Source organism: Anser brachyrhynchus, assembly GCF_964034855.1.
Source record: "Anser brachyrhynchus genome assembly, chromosome: 29".
Taxonomy (NCBI): Eukaryota; Metazoa; Chordata; class Aves; order Anseriformes; family Anatidae; genus Anser; species Anser brachyrhynchus.
This window is the reverse complement of record NC_137722.1, coordinates 2,158,537-2,175,192: the sequence shown is the minus strand read 5'-3', so window position 1 is coordinate 2,175,192 and position 16,656 is coordinate 2,158,537. Positions and strand designations below refer to the sequence as shown.

The 16,656-nt window shown below is 64.4% G+C and overlaps 2 protein-coding genes across 2 annotated transcripts; both read left to right on the top strand.

Annotated features, from left to right (window-relative positions):
- The first annotated feature begins 121 nt into the window (after positions 1 to 121).
- Positions 122 to 3,672, top strand: LOC308183983 (inhibin beta C chain-like). Its single transcript, XM_080570591.1, has 2 exons — positions 122 to 902; positions 2,339 to 3,672. The coding sequence occupies exons 1-2, from the start codon at positions 557 to 559 to the stop codon at positions 3,079 to 3,081; spliced, it is 1,089 nt and encodes a 362-aa protein (XP_080426717.1). The 5' UTR covers positions 122 to 556; the 3' UTR covers positions 3,082 to 3,672.
- Positions 3,673 to 10,423: 6,751 nt separating this feature from the next.
- On the top strand, positions 10,424 to 13,078 carry LOC308183979 (inhibin beta C chain-like). The gene is made up of 2 exons (XM_080570587.1): positions 10,424 to 10,781; positions 11,551 to 13,078. Exons 1-2 carry the CDS (start codon positions 10,493 to 10,495, stop codon positions 12,309 to 12,311), a joined length of 1,050 nt encoding a protein of 349 aa, XP_080426713.1. The 5' UTR covers positions 10,424 to 10,492; the 3' UTR covers positions 12,312 to 13,078.
- The last annotated feature ends 3,578 nt before the right edge of the window (positions 13,079 to 16,656 follow it).

Here is a 16,656-nt window from a genome sequence, read left to right as displayed (position 1 = left end):
GCAGCGCCCCGCTGCCTGGTGAGGGCCCCCCTGTGTGCCCAGAGACGCCCCCCCCCAGCTGCCCAGCAGCCCCACACCGCAGGGACCCCCCCATCTCCCCTCAGCACACGTGGAGACCCCCACTCACGGGTGGGCTGCCACAGCTTGGGGACCCCCCCCCCCCAGCAGTACCCCAGGGCACCGTCACGGGCCTGGCCCGGTGCCCCCCATTCACAGCCCCAAACCCCAGCTCCGAGCGGGCGCTGGCGCCCCGGGTGCACGGGCCGAGCGCCCACCGCTCGGGTCCACCTTAACCCTGGGGAGAGCAGCACCCGCGGCTGCCCCGTGCCCAGGAAAGGCTCCTGTGGGATCACAGGGGCGTTTATCTCGCCCGGGATCAGCCAATATTTGTGGTCACATCGGGAAAACAAGCCCTTCCTGCCGGGTCCAGCACCACTGCCCTACCTCCGCTCTCCCGGCCCCGGCTCTGCTGTCCCAGTTTGACTTGGGCTTATCGGGACGGCTCAAGGAACCCGGTGTGCTGGGACCCCCGAACTGTCAGCTGCCGGCACCGGGGATGACGGCCGCGGTGGCTTTCCTGCTCCTGAGCCTTCTGAGGATGGCAGCTGCCAAGGGCGTGTGGTGCCCAGCCTGTGGGCTGGCGGCCCTGGCCCCTGCCACGCAGCGGGACATCCTCATCGCGCTGGCGAAGCAGAGCATCCTCTCCAAGCTCCGCTTGCCGGACAGGCCCAACGTCACCCAGCCCACGTCCCGGGGCGCCCTGCTGACCGCTCTCCGCAGGATGCGGGTGCAGCGCGCCGACGCGCCCGTCGCCCCAGGGGTGCTCCGTGCCAGCGGCGGCCCTTACCCACGCCCTGTGCCGGGCGTGCAGCACTACGAGATCCTGAGCTTTGCCGAGTCAGGTGTGTGCAGAACCCCCGGGCCCTGTGGGCGTGGTGGGACGGGACCCCACGGGTGGGGGGCATGGTGGGATGCGGGGAAGGCGCTGAGAGGTTTCCTCCTGGGCACGGGTACCTTGAGAGCCCCGTGCAGGGGCGCTGAGCGCCTGCAGGCACTAACGGGCCGGCACCGAGACGCTCCGTGGCCAGAACCTTTGCACCCACGTCCTGAGCTTGCCCCGAGCAGCCACCCCTCACCACGGGGAGGGGAAGCACCGTGGAGACCCCGGGGCTCCTCTCAGCGTTTTGTGGGGGCAAGGGGATGGGTGGGAGCAAGGACAGGCTGCGGGGTCTCGTTAAGTCGTCCGTTTCTGTCGGACCTTCCCCGCTTGTGCTGGAGGTGGGTGGGTCAGGCGGCCAGGTCAACCAAAGCCTGATTTCGGGCCCCGGTTCCCCAGCAGCTCATCATCTGGGGAGTCAACTCCAAAGCCCGTCTGCTCCCCGCGGTGTTCTTGCTACCCGAAGTGGTGGGCTGCCGCGTGGCGCTCCGGAATCAGCTGCCTTCCTGGGCAGAGAGAGCTCCACAAAACATGCTCGGGGGTCCTTTACAGGCATCACTGGAAAAGCGGGGCCCTGTACCCCCACTCCCAGGCAAATGCGGCCTTTGGAAAGAGGCAGAATAGGCCCCGCACCCCGCAGAGCATCCTCCCGAGCTGCCCAGACCAAGCTGCTGCTCGGTGAGGTGCTGGGGGGAGCATGCACCCCTTGCAGGCCTCTGTGTGTTTTGCATGGCTGCTGTGGGATCTTGGGGGCTTGCTTGAAGACCCCTGGGAACAATGCTCCTCCATGGCACATTGCGTTCCTGCACGTGAGGGCAATGCGGAGATGTCTCCCAGCTCAGCAGAACATCTGCTGGAAACGAGGGAGCAGGCATGAGCCACGGGCCTGGGTCCAACCTCTTGCCCTGCTGTGCTGTGCCAGACCGCAGAGGAGGGCATTCGTCGCTCCCCCTCCTTTGTGGGGAAGCCCGGCAGCCCCAAAATGCTGCTGCTGCTGAGTGGGACGTGCAGGAGCAGGCGGTGGTTCCAGCCATGGAAAGTAGAGGTGGTGCCGGTGGCCCGAGTCGGCATGACCGCCTTAAATCCGGGGCTGGTTTACACAGCCAGATAACCTTCTCCAAAACCCTCAGCAGCTTCCCTGACAAGGGGGATCTCAGGGCAGAGAAGGTGGAGCCAGGCCGGGTTGCTGCATTAAGCACCAGGCCCAGATGCTGCTACTTCAGAGCAGCAGCAGCAGGAGAAGCAAAGCGTGCTGGAAAGCGGGGGCCCCTTGACACCCGCGTGTCCTGCTTGCTGCTCCCTGGTTTAGACGTGCCTCCCGTCTGCTCTGCCTTGGTGCTCCCAGGCTGGGAGGGCCTCCTCCCCATCACCTCCTTACTCTGCTTTTGGTCCTGCGCACAGGGTCCTCTACTTCCCGCAGAACCCTCCTGCATTTCCACTTCGCCCCGGAGCTTGGTGGGAGCACCGAGATCCTGCAAGCCAACCTCTACCTGTTCTGGGCATCGCCTGGCCCCGGGACACACCAGGTCACGGTGAAGCTTTTGCAGCCAGACCTGACGGGGCTGAACACGACGACGGTCGGCAAGACGTGGCTGGAGGTGCAGAGGGCTGGCTGGGCCACGCTGGATGTGGGCCGAGCTGTCCAGAGCCTCTTCAGCCAAGGGAGCCAGAGGCTGACCGTGGAGCTGGAAATGGTTGAGGACTCTGGGCCTCCCCTTCTGGCTGGCCACAGCGATTCCCACTGGCCGTTTGTGGCAGCCCAGGCCCGGGACAGGGCGCCCCATCGGGTCCAGCGGCGCGGCATTGACTGTAGTGGGGACTCGCGGATGTGCTGCCGCAAGGAATTCTTCGTGGACTTCAAGGAGATCGGCTGGGAGGACTGGATCATCCAGCCAGAGGGATATCACATGAACTACTGCGCGGGGCTCTGCCCCTTGCACATGGCTGGGATCCCCGGCCTCGCTGCCTCCTTCCACACAGCCGTCCTCAACCTCATCAAAGCCAACAACGCAGACGCAGCCGTGGACTCCTGCTGCGTGCCCACGCAGCGCCGCCCCCTCTCTCTGCTCTACTATGACCGGGACAGCAACATCGTCAAGACCGACATCCCCGACATGATCGTTGATGCCTGCGGCTGTACCTAACCTGCCACCGGAGGAGGCCTGGGGGCAAGATGGGTGCTGTGCGGGACTCTCCTCCTCCCAGCTCCTCGGCAGTGCAAGAGCTGCTGCCAGGCATGAGCCCTGCCAAGGCACTTTCTCCTCCCGAGGCTGAAGCGTCAGGGCGGTGCTGAATCTGCAAGTCCTCTCCGCCCTGGCCTCCTGCACACCTCTTTCCCCCTTCAGATCTGCCCGTGGATTCCTCTCAGCCCCAGTGCCATGGCCTCTCAGCCCTGCTTCTGCTGGAATCCAGACCTCCCTGCCCAAATCCCCTGCTGAGCACCCTGATCCGGGGTGGCTCAGGGCAGCCCAGCCTCCCCAGCGCTGCTCCCCCAACCCAGGCCATGTTGTGGTGCTTCAACTCGAACGTGTGGTCCTCTGGTCATGGGCATCAGCCAGGCCACCTCCTGCTACTGGGGGAGCCGAGGAGCTGAGAATAAGCTGGGAGCTGGCGAGGTGAGAGAGGAGAGAGATGCTGCAGAGCCCCATGCAGCAGCTGGACGTGAGGGTGTTAGGGGTGAGGGAGGGGGAACTGGTGCTATTGGGAGGAAAGTGTCAATAAATGACTCCCAGCCACAGCGTGTGCGTGTCCGTGGGTGCACGTGCCTGTGCCCTGCCATCAGCCAGCTCACCTTCCCTCTGCCCCCAGGCTGCAAGGCGATGGACATGCCCTAGCGCAGACAGCCCCACGATGGCACAAAACCGACCCACGCTGCCATGCACAGTCCCCTTCTGAACACCTGCCTGGCCATAAAAGCCGGGCAGTGGGGCCGGGCACCCACCGATGGGACTCGCCATGCCCAGAGGCTGTAATCCTGCTGGCCCCCACAGCTCTCAGGCTCCCTGTTCCTTGGCTGCCTTTCCTGGGGGGGGGGAGCAGAATCCCTGTCCTATCTCAGATCCAGATCCTATCTCAGATCCTATCAGATCCAGAGCACGCGGTGGGACCCCAGCCATGGGGTGTTTGTGATTCCCACCAGGGAAGGCACCATTTGGCCAAATGTCCCATTCCACCAAAACCATCTGCATTCGGCCATTATTGTCCCAATTCAGGACGAAACGGAGCGACACTTCCCTCTTAAAGTGGGTGGAGATGGCCAGAGCCACGATGCCCATGACGCCCAGCCTCGCCTGCAGCCCCACACCAGTTCCCTTCCTGGGAGCAGCCTCTTGGCACATCTCTGGCCTCCGGCCTTATGGCTGCCCGCCCTGCCCCGTGCCAGCCTGGCTGGCAGCGCCGCGGGACACGTCGGTGCCGTGAGAGCGGGGGGCAAAGGGCGGCTTTGACACATTGGCCCCGTTACGTAATCTCGCGTTCGGGTTTCTCCACTGCTCCACACGTGTCCCCCGTGTGCGAGGGCCGAGAGGACGCGGAGAGGGTGCTGAGGTGGGAGAGGGCAGCTCGTGGGGGCAGACCCCGGGGAGGTGTCCGCAGCCAGCTGGGACAGAGCAGAGCCACCGCAGCCCTGTGACCAGCCACGCAGGCACTGACCCCACCACCCCAGCAGCTGGAGACAACCGAACCGGGGGGGAAGAGGAGCAGTGGAGGGAGGGGGGACCAGGCTGAGGTGGTCGGGGCTGTGAGCGGCCCTGTCTGGAGCCGGAGCTGGGCTGCAGGCTGTTGCAGAGCACCTGTGGTGCTGTGAGCAGAGGTGGAACAGCCACGAGCAGGAAACGGTGCTTGCCTGCGGGGCTCACGTCCTGGGGTGGGTGCTCTCACTGAGCTGCTGGGGCAGGGACCCGCGTCTCCCCATCAGGTCGCAGGAGCACGGTGCTGAGGGCAGGGCTCCCAGGCCCCAGCGTCTCCGGGCTTCAGCCCTGAAGGGTTCTTGCTGACCCAGCTGCTGCACGGGCAGGGTGGAAGACTCGGGGATCAATACTGTCTGGGACCCAAGGCCAGTTGCGCAAACCCAAAGAGGATTTGGTGTTTGTTTTTTTGTTTTCTGTGGTTTTTTTTCCTCCTTCTTTTTCAATGCCTCTTTTCACTGTCTGTATTTATTTAACAAACAGCTTTCCTGGGGCCAGTGCTGAGCTCTCTAGGCTGCAGCAGGCTGGGGCAGAAAGGGGCTGAGGTGCGGGGCAGGAGGAGATGTTGACTGCAGCCTTGTGGCCCTGCAGCTGCCTGGGCTCAGGGATGCACGAGCCAAAGACCCTCGGCAGAGCTCTGAGGTACCACAAGCCTCTTGTGGGGTTGGGGTGCCCTTGGTTCCCCTCCTTGACCCAGCAACATGCTCCCCACGGGGCTCAGAGCAGAGAGGGCTGGCATGCATTGCCATGCGGTAGCCCCCTCTCCAGCCCAGCTCCTGTTCCCCAGTTCTTCCCTTCGCTGGGCTGCAGGTGTGCTTTGGACATGGCAGGACACACGGTGGGGTCCTCCTGCCAGCCCTGTGGGACTACTGCCTACCCCCTGGGTCCAAACGTTGTCCCCGTGCCATCTCCTGCTGCTGGGGTGCTGTGCCCCATGGTAACAGTGGGGTCCTGCTGGTTGGGGGGGCCTGGGTACCCTCAGCAGCTCCCCCGAGAGGGTCCCTGGCCTCTGAGGCCCTTCCCTGCCCCTGGCAGTTTGAGCCCAGGGCAGAATGCGTTGTCCTAGGGGTTTGCCAGCCACCTGACCACATTTTCCCCAACCTCTCCGAGTCAGAGGTTCCCCAGCTGAGCGGGGCTTGGGGCCCGCACCCCCTGCTCTCCTTCCCACGCATGCAGCCTGTCCCCCCCCCTGGGCACACAGGATGCCCAGCTGCAGCCCACAGCCCCGTCCCCATGTGAGGGTGACCAAGGCTGGGGGATCCCCCAGTGGCAGCACCATGGGGTGAGCTCCCCCCACAGCTGGGGGGGGCTGGCAGAGGGCAGGAGCCCCCATCCCTGTCTCTCTCTGCAGCCAGGCCCCAGTGCACATGAGGATCCCCGCATCCACCCCTGAGGCCGGTGGTCCTGGCAGCACCCGTGCGTTTAAAGCCCTAAAAAGCCGTGTGTGAAAAAGCCACTGACTGGGCCTCACCACAGCCCCGACATTTTGCAGGTCTATTCCTCCTCTGCGAAAGAAACCTTGGTCTGAGCGTGGGCGCAGAGCAGCGTCCAGCCGGGGAGCAGAACAGAAACCCCACGAGCAGCAGGGTGCAGCTTCCCTGGCTGGTAGGAGGGACGAGGGGCACGAGGGGGATGCTCACACCGCTGGGGCCCCTCGCCCCATGCTGTGACACTGAGCTCCTGCCGGGGCTCCCCGTCCACGGGGGGGGGTCTCTGGAGGAGCTATCTTCAGCAGGCAAGCCCAGGTGCCTCGAGGCACTGCTGTGCTCGTCCTGCTGCTTCCTGGGGGCACAAACCCAGCAGGAGCCCCTTCCCTGCAGCCCCCCCAAGGCTGGCCCAGCACCGCAGCGGCCGTGCAGCCGGCCTCGACCCGGCACGGGCGCTGTGCCCTCGGGCTGTGCCAAGCCCGGTGCAGAGGTGCCGTCCCCCTGGGCCTCCGCTCCGCTGAGGGGACGGGGGTGCGTGGCTGTGGCCGGTGGCTCCTGCAAGGAGCCTTTGCCAGTATCAACAGACCCTGAAGCAGCGGGCCAGGCGCGCCGCGCCAGCTGGGTATCTCTTGGCAGCGCCCGGCTCGCAGGGGAGGGGTGGGAATTCCTGAAAGCCTCCGGCGTTGCCTTGAAAAGGTTTAATCTTTAATTCGCCGCCTCGCACGGGCACTTGCCGGCCCGCGGCGCTGGCTCGGAGGCACCGGGTGAGCCTCGAGCATCGCCGGGGCCTCCCAGGCGCTGTTGGGGCCCGCACCGAGCTCCCGGGAACCCAGACCCCGGCGGTCGGAGCCCGGCCGCCGCAGGCAGGGCCCGGCCGGCGGGAGGCGCCCGCGGGCCGCGAGAGGCGCGGCCGGTACCGGGGGTCCGGGCCTGGTCCCTCCCGCTCGCCCCTCGGCCCGGGGGGGACCCGGCAGTGAGGGAAGGGGGCCGCCGACCACCGGCCCCGGGCCCTGGTGTTGCTGGAGCCGGCTCTTCCCGGCCCCGCTGGCAGGGCCCCAGCCCGGGGGCGCCTGTCTGGTGCAGGCCCTCAAGCCCGGGGTACGGCGGTGTCATACAGTCATTCAGGTCATTAAGGTTGGAAAAGCCCTCCCAGATCATCTGGTCCAACCGTCCCCCTACCACCGACATCACCCACTGCACCATGTCCCCAAGCACCGGCTCCAACCTTTCCTTAAACGCTCCCAGGGACGGTGACGCCACCACCTCCCCGGGCAGCCTGTTCCAACGCGTGACTACTCTTTCTGAGAAGAAATGTCTCCTAATTTCTAACCTAAACCTCCCCTGGCGCAAGTTGAGGCTGTCCCCTCGCCCTGTCCCAGCTGATGCCTTTGGAACCGCCTTCAAGGCTCGCTGCGATGCCTTGTGCCACCAGCCCTGCGGGTGCTGCCCCGAGCCGCCAGCCTGGGCACTGGCTTGCAGCCTGTGGGGAGGGAGCTTCTCTGTGATGGAGCCACGGCCCCAGACCCATGGTCCTGGCTGGATTTGGCATTGCCTTGGCTGGGATCGGTGGGCAGAGCCATGCAGAAACAGGCACAACAGCAGGAGCCATGTTCGGGCACCGGTGCGTGAGCTCGTGGGGGGTCCCTGCTTACCCCAGCCGTTTGGCACCTGTAGGTCAGGTTGGCAGGTGCCACCCTTGCCCCACCGGACACGAGGTCGGAGGCCCAGAAGCCATGTGTGCAGCGAGTGCTGGGCCCGGGGGGACCTGGGCGGGTATTTTGGTCAGGCTGGTCCCTTGTCTTTGCTTTCTGGGAACTGCTTAATCAACAACACACTTACGCAATGGGTGCAAGAACCGCTCACAGCTCCGTGCTGACCCCTGGCCTAGATCTGGCGGTCCAGAGTGTGGGAGGGGGCACGTGGCTGCAGTGCGAGGGAGCGGGGCAGGCTGGATGCTCTTGCTAAGCTGGAGGGAAACGGGTGCTTATGGGAGCAGCTGCATGGGGTTGGCTAATCCTGAAGGATCCTGGTAGGTTCGAAGGGATTCATCCCTTTGGGCACATCTTGCTCCCCAGCCTGGAAAGGAAGGTGGGTTAGAAAGCAATTCACTCTCTTTGCCCAACTCTTTGTCTCCCCTGTTTCGTGCTGTGCCACAGCCCCGACCCTGGCTCTGTGGATCTGGCAGGGAAGGAGGAATTCAGGAAGGCATTGTGCCTCAGTTTCCCTTTCCTGTGTGTGTGAAGAAGTGGTGTGGCGGCAGGGAGGTGGTGGTGACACACAGGCTTCAATGATCCCCTGGTCTGTGGCCACCTGCCTGGTACCTGAGCCAGCGCCTGTCAGTGGGACCGTGGGGATGTCCCCACGTGGGGACTGTCAGCCACAGGGACCCAGTTCTCCCCGTGAGCTGAAGGCAGCAGCAGCCCGGCCCTGCAGTGAATTAAACCTGTCCTGACAGCCCAAAAGGAAATGCTCCACTTCCAGCACAGGTACATGGACACGAGGTGCATGTGAGAGCGTGTCCACAAACTGAGTGCGTGCCCTAGCATGCGGGAGGCAGACTGAGCGCATGTGTGCAAGGGAGCATGCAGCTGGGTATGTACCGCAGAGCAATCTGTGCAAGCGAGTGCGCGCAACAAAGCAGGCATGTTTGTGGGCATATGCATGTGTGCAGAGGGGGAAACTGGCTGACATGTGCTTTGTGTGCAAGCAGGAGTGACAGCATCACATGTATGTGACTCTGTGCATCACCAGTGCACCTGTGTCAGAGCCTGGGTGGAAGAAGCACACGCACAGCCCTGCCGGTACCCAGGCAGTGCTGGCTGCCTGCTGCCTGCAGCCGTGGCTCACAGCCCCTGTGGGAGCCGTGCTCCCAGGCCATGCTGTGCCCACTCTTTCCTCCCTGTTGACATTCCTGGGCTATTCTGGGAGCTGCCAGCAGGCTCAGCCAGCTGAGAACTTTGCCCCTTGCACTGTGGTTGCATCATCTCCGGTGGGTGCTTTTTCCCAGACAGCCCACTCTGTTTACACGTCACCTCTGTGCTTGGCCAGAGGCAGGGGCTCTGTGTGGTCAAGACCTTGGAGTCAGTGCTGCATGGCACAGCGGGTGCAGGACATGGCCGAAGGCCTGGCTGGGTTTCAGGTTCCCAGTGCACCCCGCGGGTTCCCTGCTCTGGCAGAAGGGTGCTGGGCTCTCCTGCTGCCCCCGCAACATCTCACCTTGAACCGACTTGAGTGGTTTCTACAAGACTGTGCCCTGCACTCAGGCTGTGCGCGCTGCTCTGAGCGCAGCACCTGGGGCTGGGAATCTGAAGACCATCGCCAGGTTGCTGTGACACTCCCTGCCACCTCGTTAACCTGCAGTACATACAGACATCCGTTTAGATTTGTGGGGAGGGGGGTGCACAGCATGCACCTGCCCTGCCCTGCGGCTGGCTCTGCCCAGCTCCGTCCTGGGGTGAGTCTGAAGAAAAGAAGGGGTTGTGTCTTGCAGTAGACTAGATGATCTTCAGAGGTCCCTTTCAACCTCAGACGTTCTGTGAAAATGCTGAGACCCGTCCCGTCCCCCCCCCCAGCTCATCATATGGGCAGGGTGCAAAAGCCCAGAGATGCGAGCAGTGCCCAGGAGCTGCAGGAGTTGCTCTGGGCACCCTGCAGGGTGCTCGGTCAGCAACGAACCGCCCTGGCCCTGCCGGGGTGGCTGCGGGGTGTGCGGGGAGCAATGCCCGGGGTGTGGGGACAGCTCTGTGGGCTCTGGGGGCAGGCAGGTGGGGCTGGGATCAGTCCTGCAGAAACACCGCTCCTCCACCTGGGCAGGATTCACCCCAGCCCTCACTTGCAGGTGTTGGGCCACGCAGAGGAGCTCAGCACCCTGGGTCCCTGTGGGGGGGGGGGCTGTCCGGACCCCTCGGCACCCTGGGCAGACGGTGGGGCAAGCTGCGGGCGTGCAGATCCCAAGTTCCTACAGGGTGTGCAACTCCCTTGTGCACACTCAGGCCCCCCGTGCACACCCCCCCTGCGTGCAGCCGCTCGTGGCTGGTCCCCGCGGTGCCCCCCGTGGGTCGGGGGCTGCAGCCGCCCCCCCGGGAGCCCCGCGGCCGACCCGGGGACCCCTCTCGCGGGGACGCGGGGGGCGTCCCGGTGCTCTCGAAGCCCCTTCCCTCGCACCGCAAGGCATCGTCCCCCCTTACCCCTGCCGCGGGGGGGGGCTAATCCCGGTAATCCCCCGCCCCGGCCGCAGCCCGACGGGACGGGCAGGTGAGCCGGCCAATGGCGGGGGGACACCGGGCCCGCCCCCGGCTGCAGGTGCCCAAAGCGGGCGGGCGGCTCCGCACCACTCGTGGTGCCGTCCCATCCCGGTCCCGGTCCCGGTCCCGGTCCCGGTCCCGGTCCCGGTCCCGGTCCCGGTCCCGGTCCCGGTCCCGGTCCCGGTCCCATCGGTGCCGATGGCGACGCGGGGCGCGGGTCCGTGGCTGCTGCTGGCGGCGGTGCTGTGCGCGGCGGCGGAGCCCCGGTGCCCGTCGTGCGGTGCCGGTGCGGAGCGGCGGCTGCTGGAGGAGGCGGCCAAGCGGCAGCTCCTGGAGAAGCTGCGGCTCCGGGAGCGGCCGAGGCTCGCCCACGCCGTGCCCCGAGCCGCCGTGGCCCGCGCCGTGCGGCGCCTGCAAGCGGCCGGTGCTCGCCGGGGCCCCGACGCCGAGGAGCGGGGCTACGAGATCATCAGCTTCGCCGAGCCAGGTGGGTGCCAGGGCTCCCCGGGGACCCGTAGCGATCCCCGGGGGGTTCAGCCCAGCCGCCGAGGAGCGGGCATCCCGGCTGGGCTGCGGCCGGTGGCGGCCCGGGGGAGGTCCCCGGGTCTGCGCGACGCCCGGGGCACGGTGCCCCCAGCCCTGGGGCTGGTCCCTGTCCTGGGGAGCCCCGGGGGGGGGGGGTGTGTGTGTGCAGCCTGCGACCCTCGGGGGACTGCGGAGCCACTGCTGGCCACCCACTCGCAGCGAGGTGGGGGTCCCCGAGCCAAGCAGCCGGTAACGGGATTGTTCCTTCGGGCACCTGCTGTGTGCCGGGGGGCTCCCGGAGCTGCTGGTGAGACGTGGCCCCTCTCTCGCTGCTGCGTTGGCTGCTCAGGTCCTTGTGCCTGTAGTGCTGCAGTGCCCGGCCCCTTCCTGACGATCAGGGTGCCCAGGTAGTGGGACTGGGGGGCTGCAGGGACCCTCCAGCCTTGCCCTGTGTGGCAAAGGAAGGGCCAGGTGAGAGCAGGTGTCTGTTGCCCCCTTCTGTGTCCTTTCTGCCAGGCAGGGTGGGACAGGCCCTCGTTGCACACACGCACAGGCAGCCTTCCCGGGGAGCATCCCCAGGGAAGGGAGGGACAGACCCTGTGTGGAGGGAAGGAGTTTTATAGGTCTTCCCCAAAAAGAAGTCAGAAGATCAGCCCTAATGATGCTGCTGCAGCCTCACTCCCCCAGCATCCTCCTTCAGCGTTCACCTTCTCTCCCCTCTCTCCCCTCAGAGCCCACGTCTCCCTCTGGCATGGGGCTGCAGTTCCAGTTCACTCGCACGCAAGACCAGGACGTTCACATCCTGCAAGCTCAACTTTGGCTCTACCTGCAAGTTCCCCGAGACTCGGTAGCCAACCTTACCCTGAGCATCTTTCTGGCCGGTGGGGATGGCGACGCGGTGGGGGGAAATCGCACGTTGCTGAGTGAGCGTCGACTGAGCGCCAAGGGCAGCGGCTGGCGCACCTTCTCCCTCATGCCTGCCCTGCAGAGTTTCTTTAGGGGAGAACACAGGACCCTGCGGCTGGAACTGGAAAGCCGTGGGGACAGGGGTGATGTGGTGGCCATAGTCAATGCCACCCAGTCCCACCAGCCCTTCTTGGTGGCCGAGGCAAAGGTGCGGGAGCTGGGACACCGTGTGGCCAAGCGCAGCCTCCGCTGCAGCCAGAACTCCAACCTCTGCTGCCGCAAGGACTACTACGTGGATTTCCGCGACATTGGTTGGAACGACTGGATCATTAAGCCTGAGGGCTACCAGATAAACTACTGTGTGGGCCAGTGCCCTCTGCACGTGGCAGGCAGCCCTGGGATGGCATCTTCCTTCCATACAGCCGTCTTCAACCTCGTCAAAGCTAACAACATCCAGGCATCGGGGCACTCCTGCTGTGTGCCCACGCGACGCCGGCCTCTCTCTGTCCTCTACTTCGATCGCAACAGCAACATTGTCAAGACTGACATCCCTGACATGATTGTTGATGCCTGTGGCTGTAGCTAGGGCTGGGGGAGCACTTCTGGGTTCCCCCTCCTCCAGGGCTGTCTCTCTGGTGGGGACTGCGCGGGGAGAAGCTCCCTTGGGCTGCAGGCTGACTGCGGCGCAATGGGGAGCGTGGCGTGGGATGGGGAATGGGTCTGTTCCCTCAAAGCGGAGAAACTTGGGGGGACAAGAGGCAGTCCTGCTTTTCTCCCCCACTATAGCAAATCTCGCATCAAGTCTGCGCTATTGTTGGGGACAGGGGAGTGAGGCACAAATAAGAGGCCGGAAAGCAGAGGATGGAGGGTATGGCTTTGCCAAGGACCCCAAAACCACAACGGCAAGATGCAGTCCTCTGCTCCCAGGAGGATACGCAGCTGTGAAGGATGGCCTTGCTTCCTGGCCAGGTCCCATGCACTTCCCCCCCTCATTCCCCTGGGCTTTGAACTTTTCTTCCCTGCTGCCCACCCCACCAGTCAGGTTTCTTCCAGCCCAGTGCCTCCTTACAGGGAGGTCTGTGTCAGACTTTGCCTTTAAGGCTGTATTAAAGGTGCAGATTTTTTTTTTCTTTTGTACCTCTAGTTTTGCAGCTATTACTACTTTATCATAGAGGTTTCTGCAGCAATTGGGACTCCCTGGTGCTCTGTCCTGTCTACCCACATCTCTATTGAAGATCCTACTCTGCCTTTGTCTTCCTGGTGCTCATGTATGCAATGCACCCACGTGCTCTGTGCTTTTAATTTATTTTAATACTTTGGTGCAGCTTTCCCAATAAATGGGTGGAAACACAATGTCCAGGCTCTGACTGCTTCCTCCTGGCACCACCAGGGTGAGGGAAATGGTCCTGCTTGACCAGAAGGTCCAACCCCTGGCCCTGGGCTTGCTCAGCTCTGATCTGGCTCTGGCTGGGAGGATGTCGGGTGCTGGGGGTGTTGGAGCAGTGCACGGGCTGTAAACTGCTGCAACCGGGGGCAGCACTGCTGTGTTGGGAGCCAGGGGGGCCTTCGCTGCTTCTGGGGCTCCCTGGGTGCCGTGGGGTGTTGGACAGAGACTGTGAGCGGGGCCGTGCAGGGGGCTCTTCCCCCATGAGTGCCTGTGGCAGGGGGACCCAGGAGCAGGGCAGGGGCTGGGAACCATATAGCACCTCACTGTGGGGACTAAAGGGGGGTGGCCTGTAGCATGAGCATCACAGGAACAATTTCCCAGCAGAGGAGGTAGAGCTGGGGGGCCATACCCCCCCAAAGGTGCTGTTTTCCACCCAGATCAAACCCGAGAGGAGCTCAACATAGCACAGCTCTGGGAGCTCTGGCCCTGGGAGGATGACCTCAGATGGCAAGCCACAGCCTCCCCCCCAAAATCCTGTGACCCCACTGCAAATACCAGAAACCCCCACCCTAATCACCTCTCACTGACCCCCCCCCCCCAATTGCACCCAGCCCAGTCCCCTCTCACAGGCACCCTAAACCCTAGCCAGTGACCCCGTTCCCAACCCATAGCAGCCGGTCACGGGGGCTGGTGATGCACAAGCCGGTGGCTGATGGGGGTTCTCCTGTGCCATTCGGGATGGGGGGGCTCCTGGGATGGAAGGCAGCGCCCCCGCTCATCCCCCCAGGATCTCACATGGCTACCCTGGGTCCTTGTTGCGCAAGCACCTGCTCAAAGCTCAGTTTGGGGCTGTTTTATCTGGGGACAAACCCACTTGATCTCCCAGGCTGGCCCTGTGCTGTGCCCTGCAAGCGGACAAAGGGCAGCTTTCATCAGCCAGCTGCAGGGGGCAGCCCCCCGGGCTGTGGGGCAGCACGGCCATGGCCCACGCTCCTCAAAACGTCCCCACCCGTGGGGAAGAGCCGACAACCCCTGCAGGATGCTTCAGCCCTGCAGGCTCTCCAACAGCTCCAGTGGGCGTGCGGCTCACGGAGCGGTGCCCCGCGGCAGTGTCTGTGCACACGCTGCCGTGCAGATGCCAGGAGAAGCAGATGTGGGCTTCAGGGAAGCGCACGGGGACACGCGCTAAGATTTTGAGGTCTCCCTGCTCCCTCCCTGTAGCAGCGCTACGGCTCTAGCTAGCACAGCTGATGGGGGACGCCGTCCCGCAGGGATGCCAGGTATCCGGTTTTCCTTTGCCAGCAGCACAGTGCCCTCCTCGCAGCCTTGAACGCGTGCGTCCCTTGGGGGGGGGGGGTGCGGATGCTGACTCACTGACACACTGACACGCTGACCCGCCAGCCCCGAGGCAAGGTGCTGAGCTGGCTGCAGGGGTACCATTAAGTCTTTAATCCTGCTGATCATCTGGCCCTGTGCTGAGCAGCTTTAACTTTCCTAAGCAGGAGGCCGAGATTAACTGTGGGGCGGGGGATGTGGCAGGGTTGGGGTCTGGTGGCCGAGAGCTGCCGGGGGGATCTGCGTACCCATCCCTTCCACCAAGGGGGCTCAGCGCTGGTGGCAAAACCGACCTGGGCCTGCGTGGCCACACGAGTCACCCCTGGGGAAGGGGTGGATGGCTTTGGGCAAGTCCCGAGGAGGGAGGATGTGTAGGGCCGTGGAAGCGTGGGCGGGCAGGGCTGGCCCCGCGCGGTGCCCAGGCCACGGGAGGTCTTTCCTGACAGCTTAGCCAGGGTCACTCAGCTCAGAAGCAAAGCTGCTGAGCAGCTTACGCATATTACAAAACTGGCAGGCAGGCAACGCCTCTTACCTGCACCCACCACCTTGGCCCTATCTCAGGGCTGCTGCTCCGGGACTCGATGCCCCACAGCAGTCCAAGGGCACCCGAGGACCCAGATGGTGCCGGGGGCTGGGGGGCAAGAGGGGTGTACAGGCACTGCCACCTTCCCTTCGTGCTGGGACCTCCCTGGGCAGCAATGCCACCACCGCTCGCCCCCCACTGGGCTGGGGGCAGCTGGCAGGAAAAGGGTTGGGGCCAGGCTTGGACAGTGGAGAGGGAAACTGATGCAAGGAGCGGTCTTTGACGAGGTGGCTGGGAACTGATGTGTCTCCTGAAGTCTCTCTTTCGTGCTGTCGTCCCCACGTTGTTCCTCTGCTCTGGGGGTCCCAAGCAGTCAGCGCAGAGAGCATCTCCCAGAGCTGTGGCCGCGTGCTGTGCCGGAAAGCTGCTCCTGTGGCATGCTGGATACCAGTGCGTGATGACATGCGGGGGCACTGGGAGGACGGGCTAATGCCAAGGAACACAGAGTGCCCACAGTCGGGGTAATCCTGCTAAGAGGCTCTGAGGTCAGGCTGCGAGCATGGCAGAGCTCCCGTCTTCGAGGCTTGCACTGGACATGGGCGGCATCGTCCTGGAGAGTAGGACAGAGCTGGCTGCGGCTGGGGACGGCTGAGACCCAGCACAGGGTAGGAGTGGGCATGTGCCCACCCGACGACGTGCCTAGGTCTCCTTTCAGAAGACTGAGCACACGCGGGTGCTCTGGGCATGCCATCCTCCCTGCAGGATGCCTTGGGCCTGGAGCTCCCACGTGGGCTCTCCAGGCAGGGGCTCCACAGCTTTGCACCTTTGCAGCAGGACTAGGGGAAATGGGGCAGGGGCAGAGCTGCGGGAGGGAGCAGGGTTCCCAGGCACAAGCATGTCTGGGGGGTGGGGGGGGGGGATCAACCTGTGTCCCCCCTGTGCCCTGCTGGCGTTGACACACGCTGTCACGTTCTGGCTGGGAGCAGGTGGGCAAAGGCCACTTTCCCTGAAATAGCCTCTTGCACCTAGGGCCAGTGTTGAATCACTGTGGCAACCCGCCGGCACGGTGCGGACTGACCTTCGGTGTAAAAACAAACAGCAAGGGAAAGCAGTGCTGCCAGGTGAGAAATTCACTTCCGTCTCATTGCCCCCCACCCCTCTGCAACCCCAGCAGCCCCTGGGTCCTGTTCTTAGCTCTCGCTCAAGCACCCTTGTCCCCTCCTCAGTGCAGGCACCACCGCTGTGCAACGCTTCCCTGCCGTGCATCCGGACCTGGCTACATGCAGACCCCATGCGCTGGATGAGGCTGAGCTGGGCTGGGCTGTGCTGGGGAAGGGGCTGGCTGCGCAGACCCCTTTTGGGGCATGGGACCCATCTGAGGTAGGGGGCAGAATGCTTTGCAGCCCCCTGAGCTGCAACAGCCCCGACTCTCTGCTCGCCTTCTGCGCGGTGCCACAAAGGTGGCGTGTGACTTGACTTTGCCCCTGCAAGGACGTGCAGCCGTGATGGCGACTGGGGGGTGTATGCAAACGAAAATCACCGATGGGGGGCCCTCAAGGTGCTCTCTGCCCCCACCAGTGTGTGTTACCCTCACCCCTCCACCACCGGTACCCCAGGAACAGTCAGTGCAGTGGGAAAACTTCTGGGTGATGACTGGGAGGCCCAACTGCAGGCACCGGTGCTGCC

Bases quoted from the DNA above. Each gene is read 5' to 3' on its own strand.
- LOC308183979 (XM_080570587.1), top strand. From the start codon at position 10,493: ATGGCGACGCGGGGCGCGGGTCCGTGGCTGCTGCTGGCGGCGGTGCTG. The intron at 10,782-11,550 runs GTGGGTGCCAGG...CTCTCCCCTCAG, and splicing joins CATCAGCTTCGCCGAGCCAG to AGCCCACGTCTCCCTCTGGC.
- LOC308183983 (XM_080570591.1), top strand. From the start codon at position 557: ATGACGGCCGCGGTGGCTTTCCTGCTCCTGAGCCTTCTGAGGATGGCA. The intron at 903-2,338 runs GTGTGTGCAGAA...TCCTGCGCACAG, and splicing joins CCTGAGCTTTGCCGAGTCAG to GGTCCTCTACTTCCCGCAGA.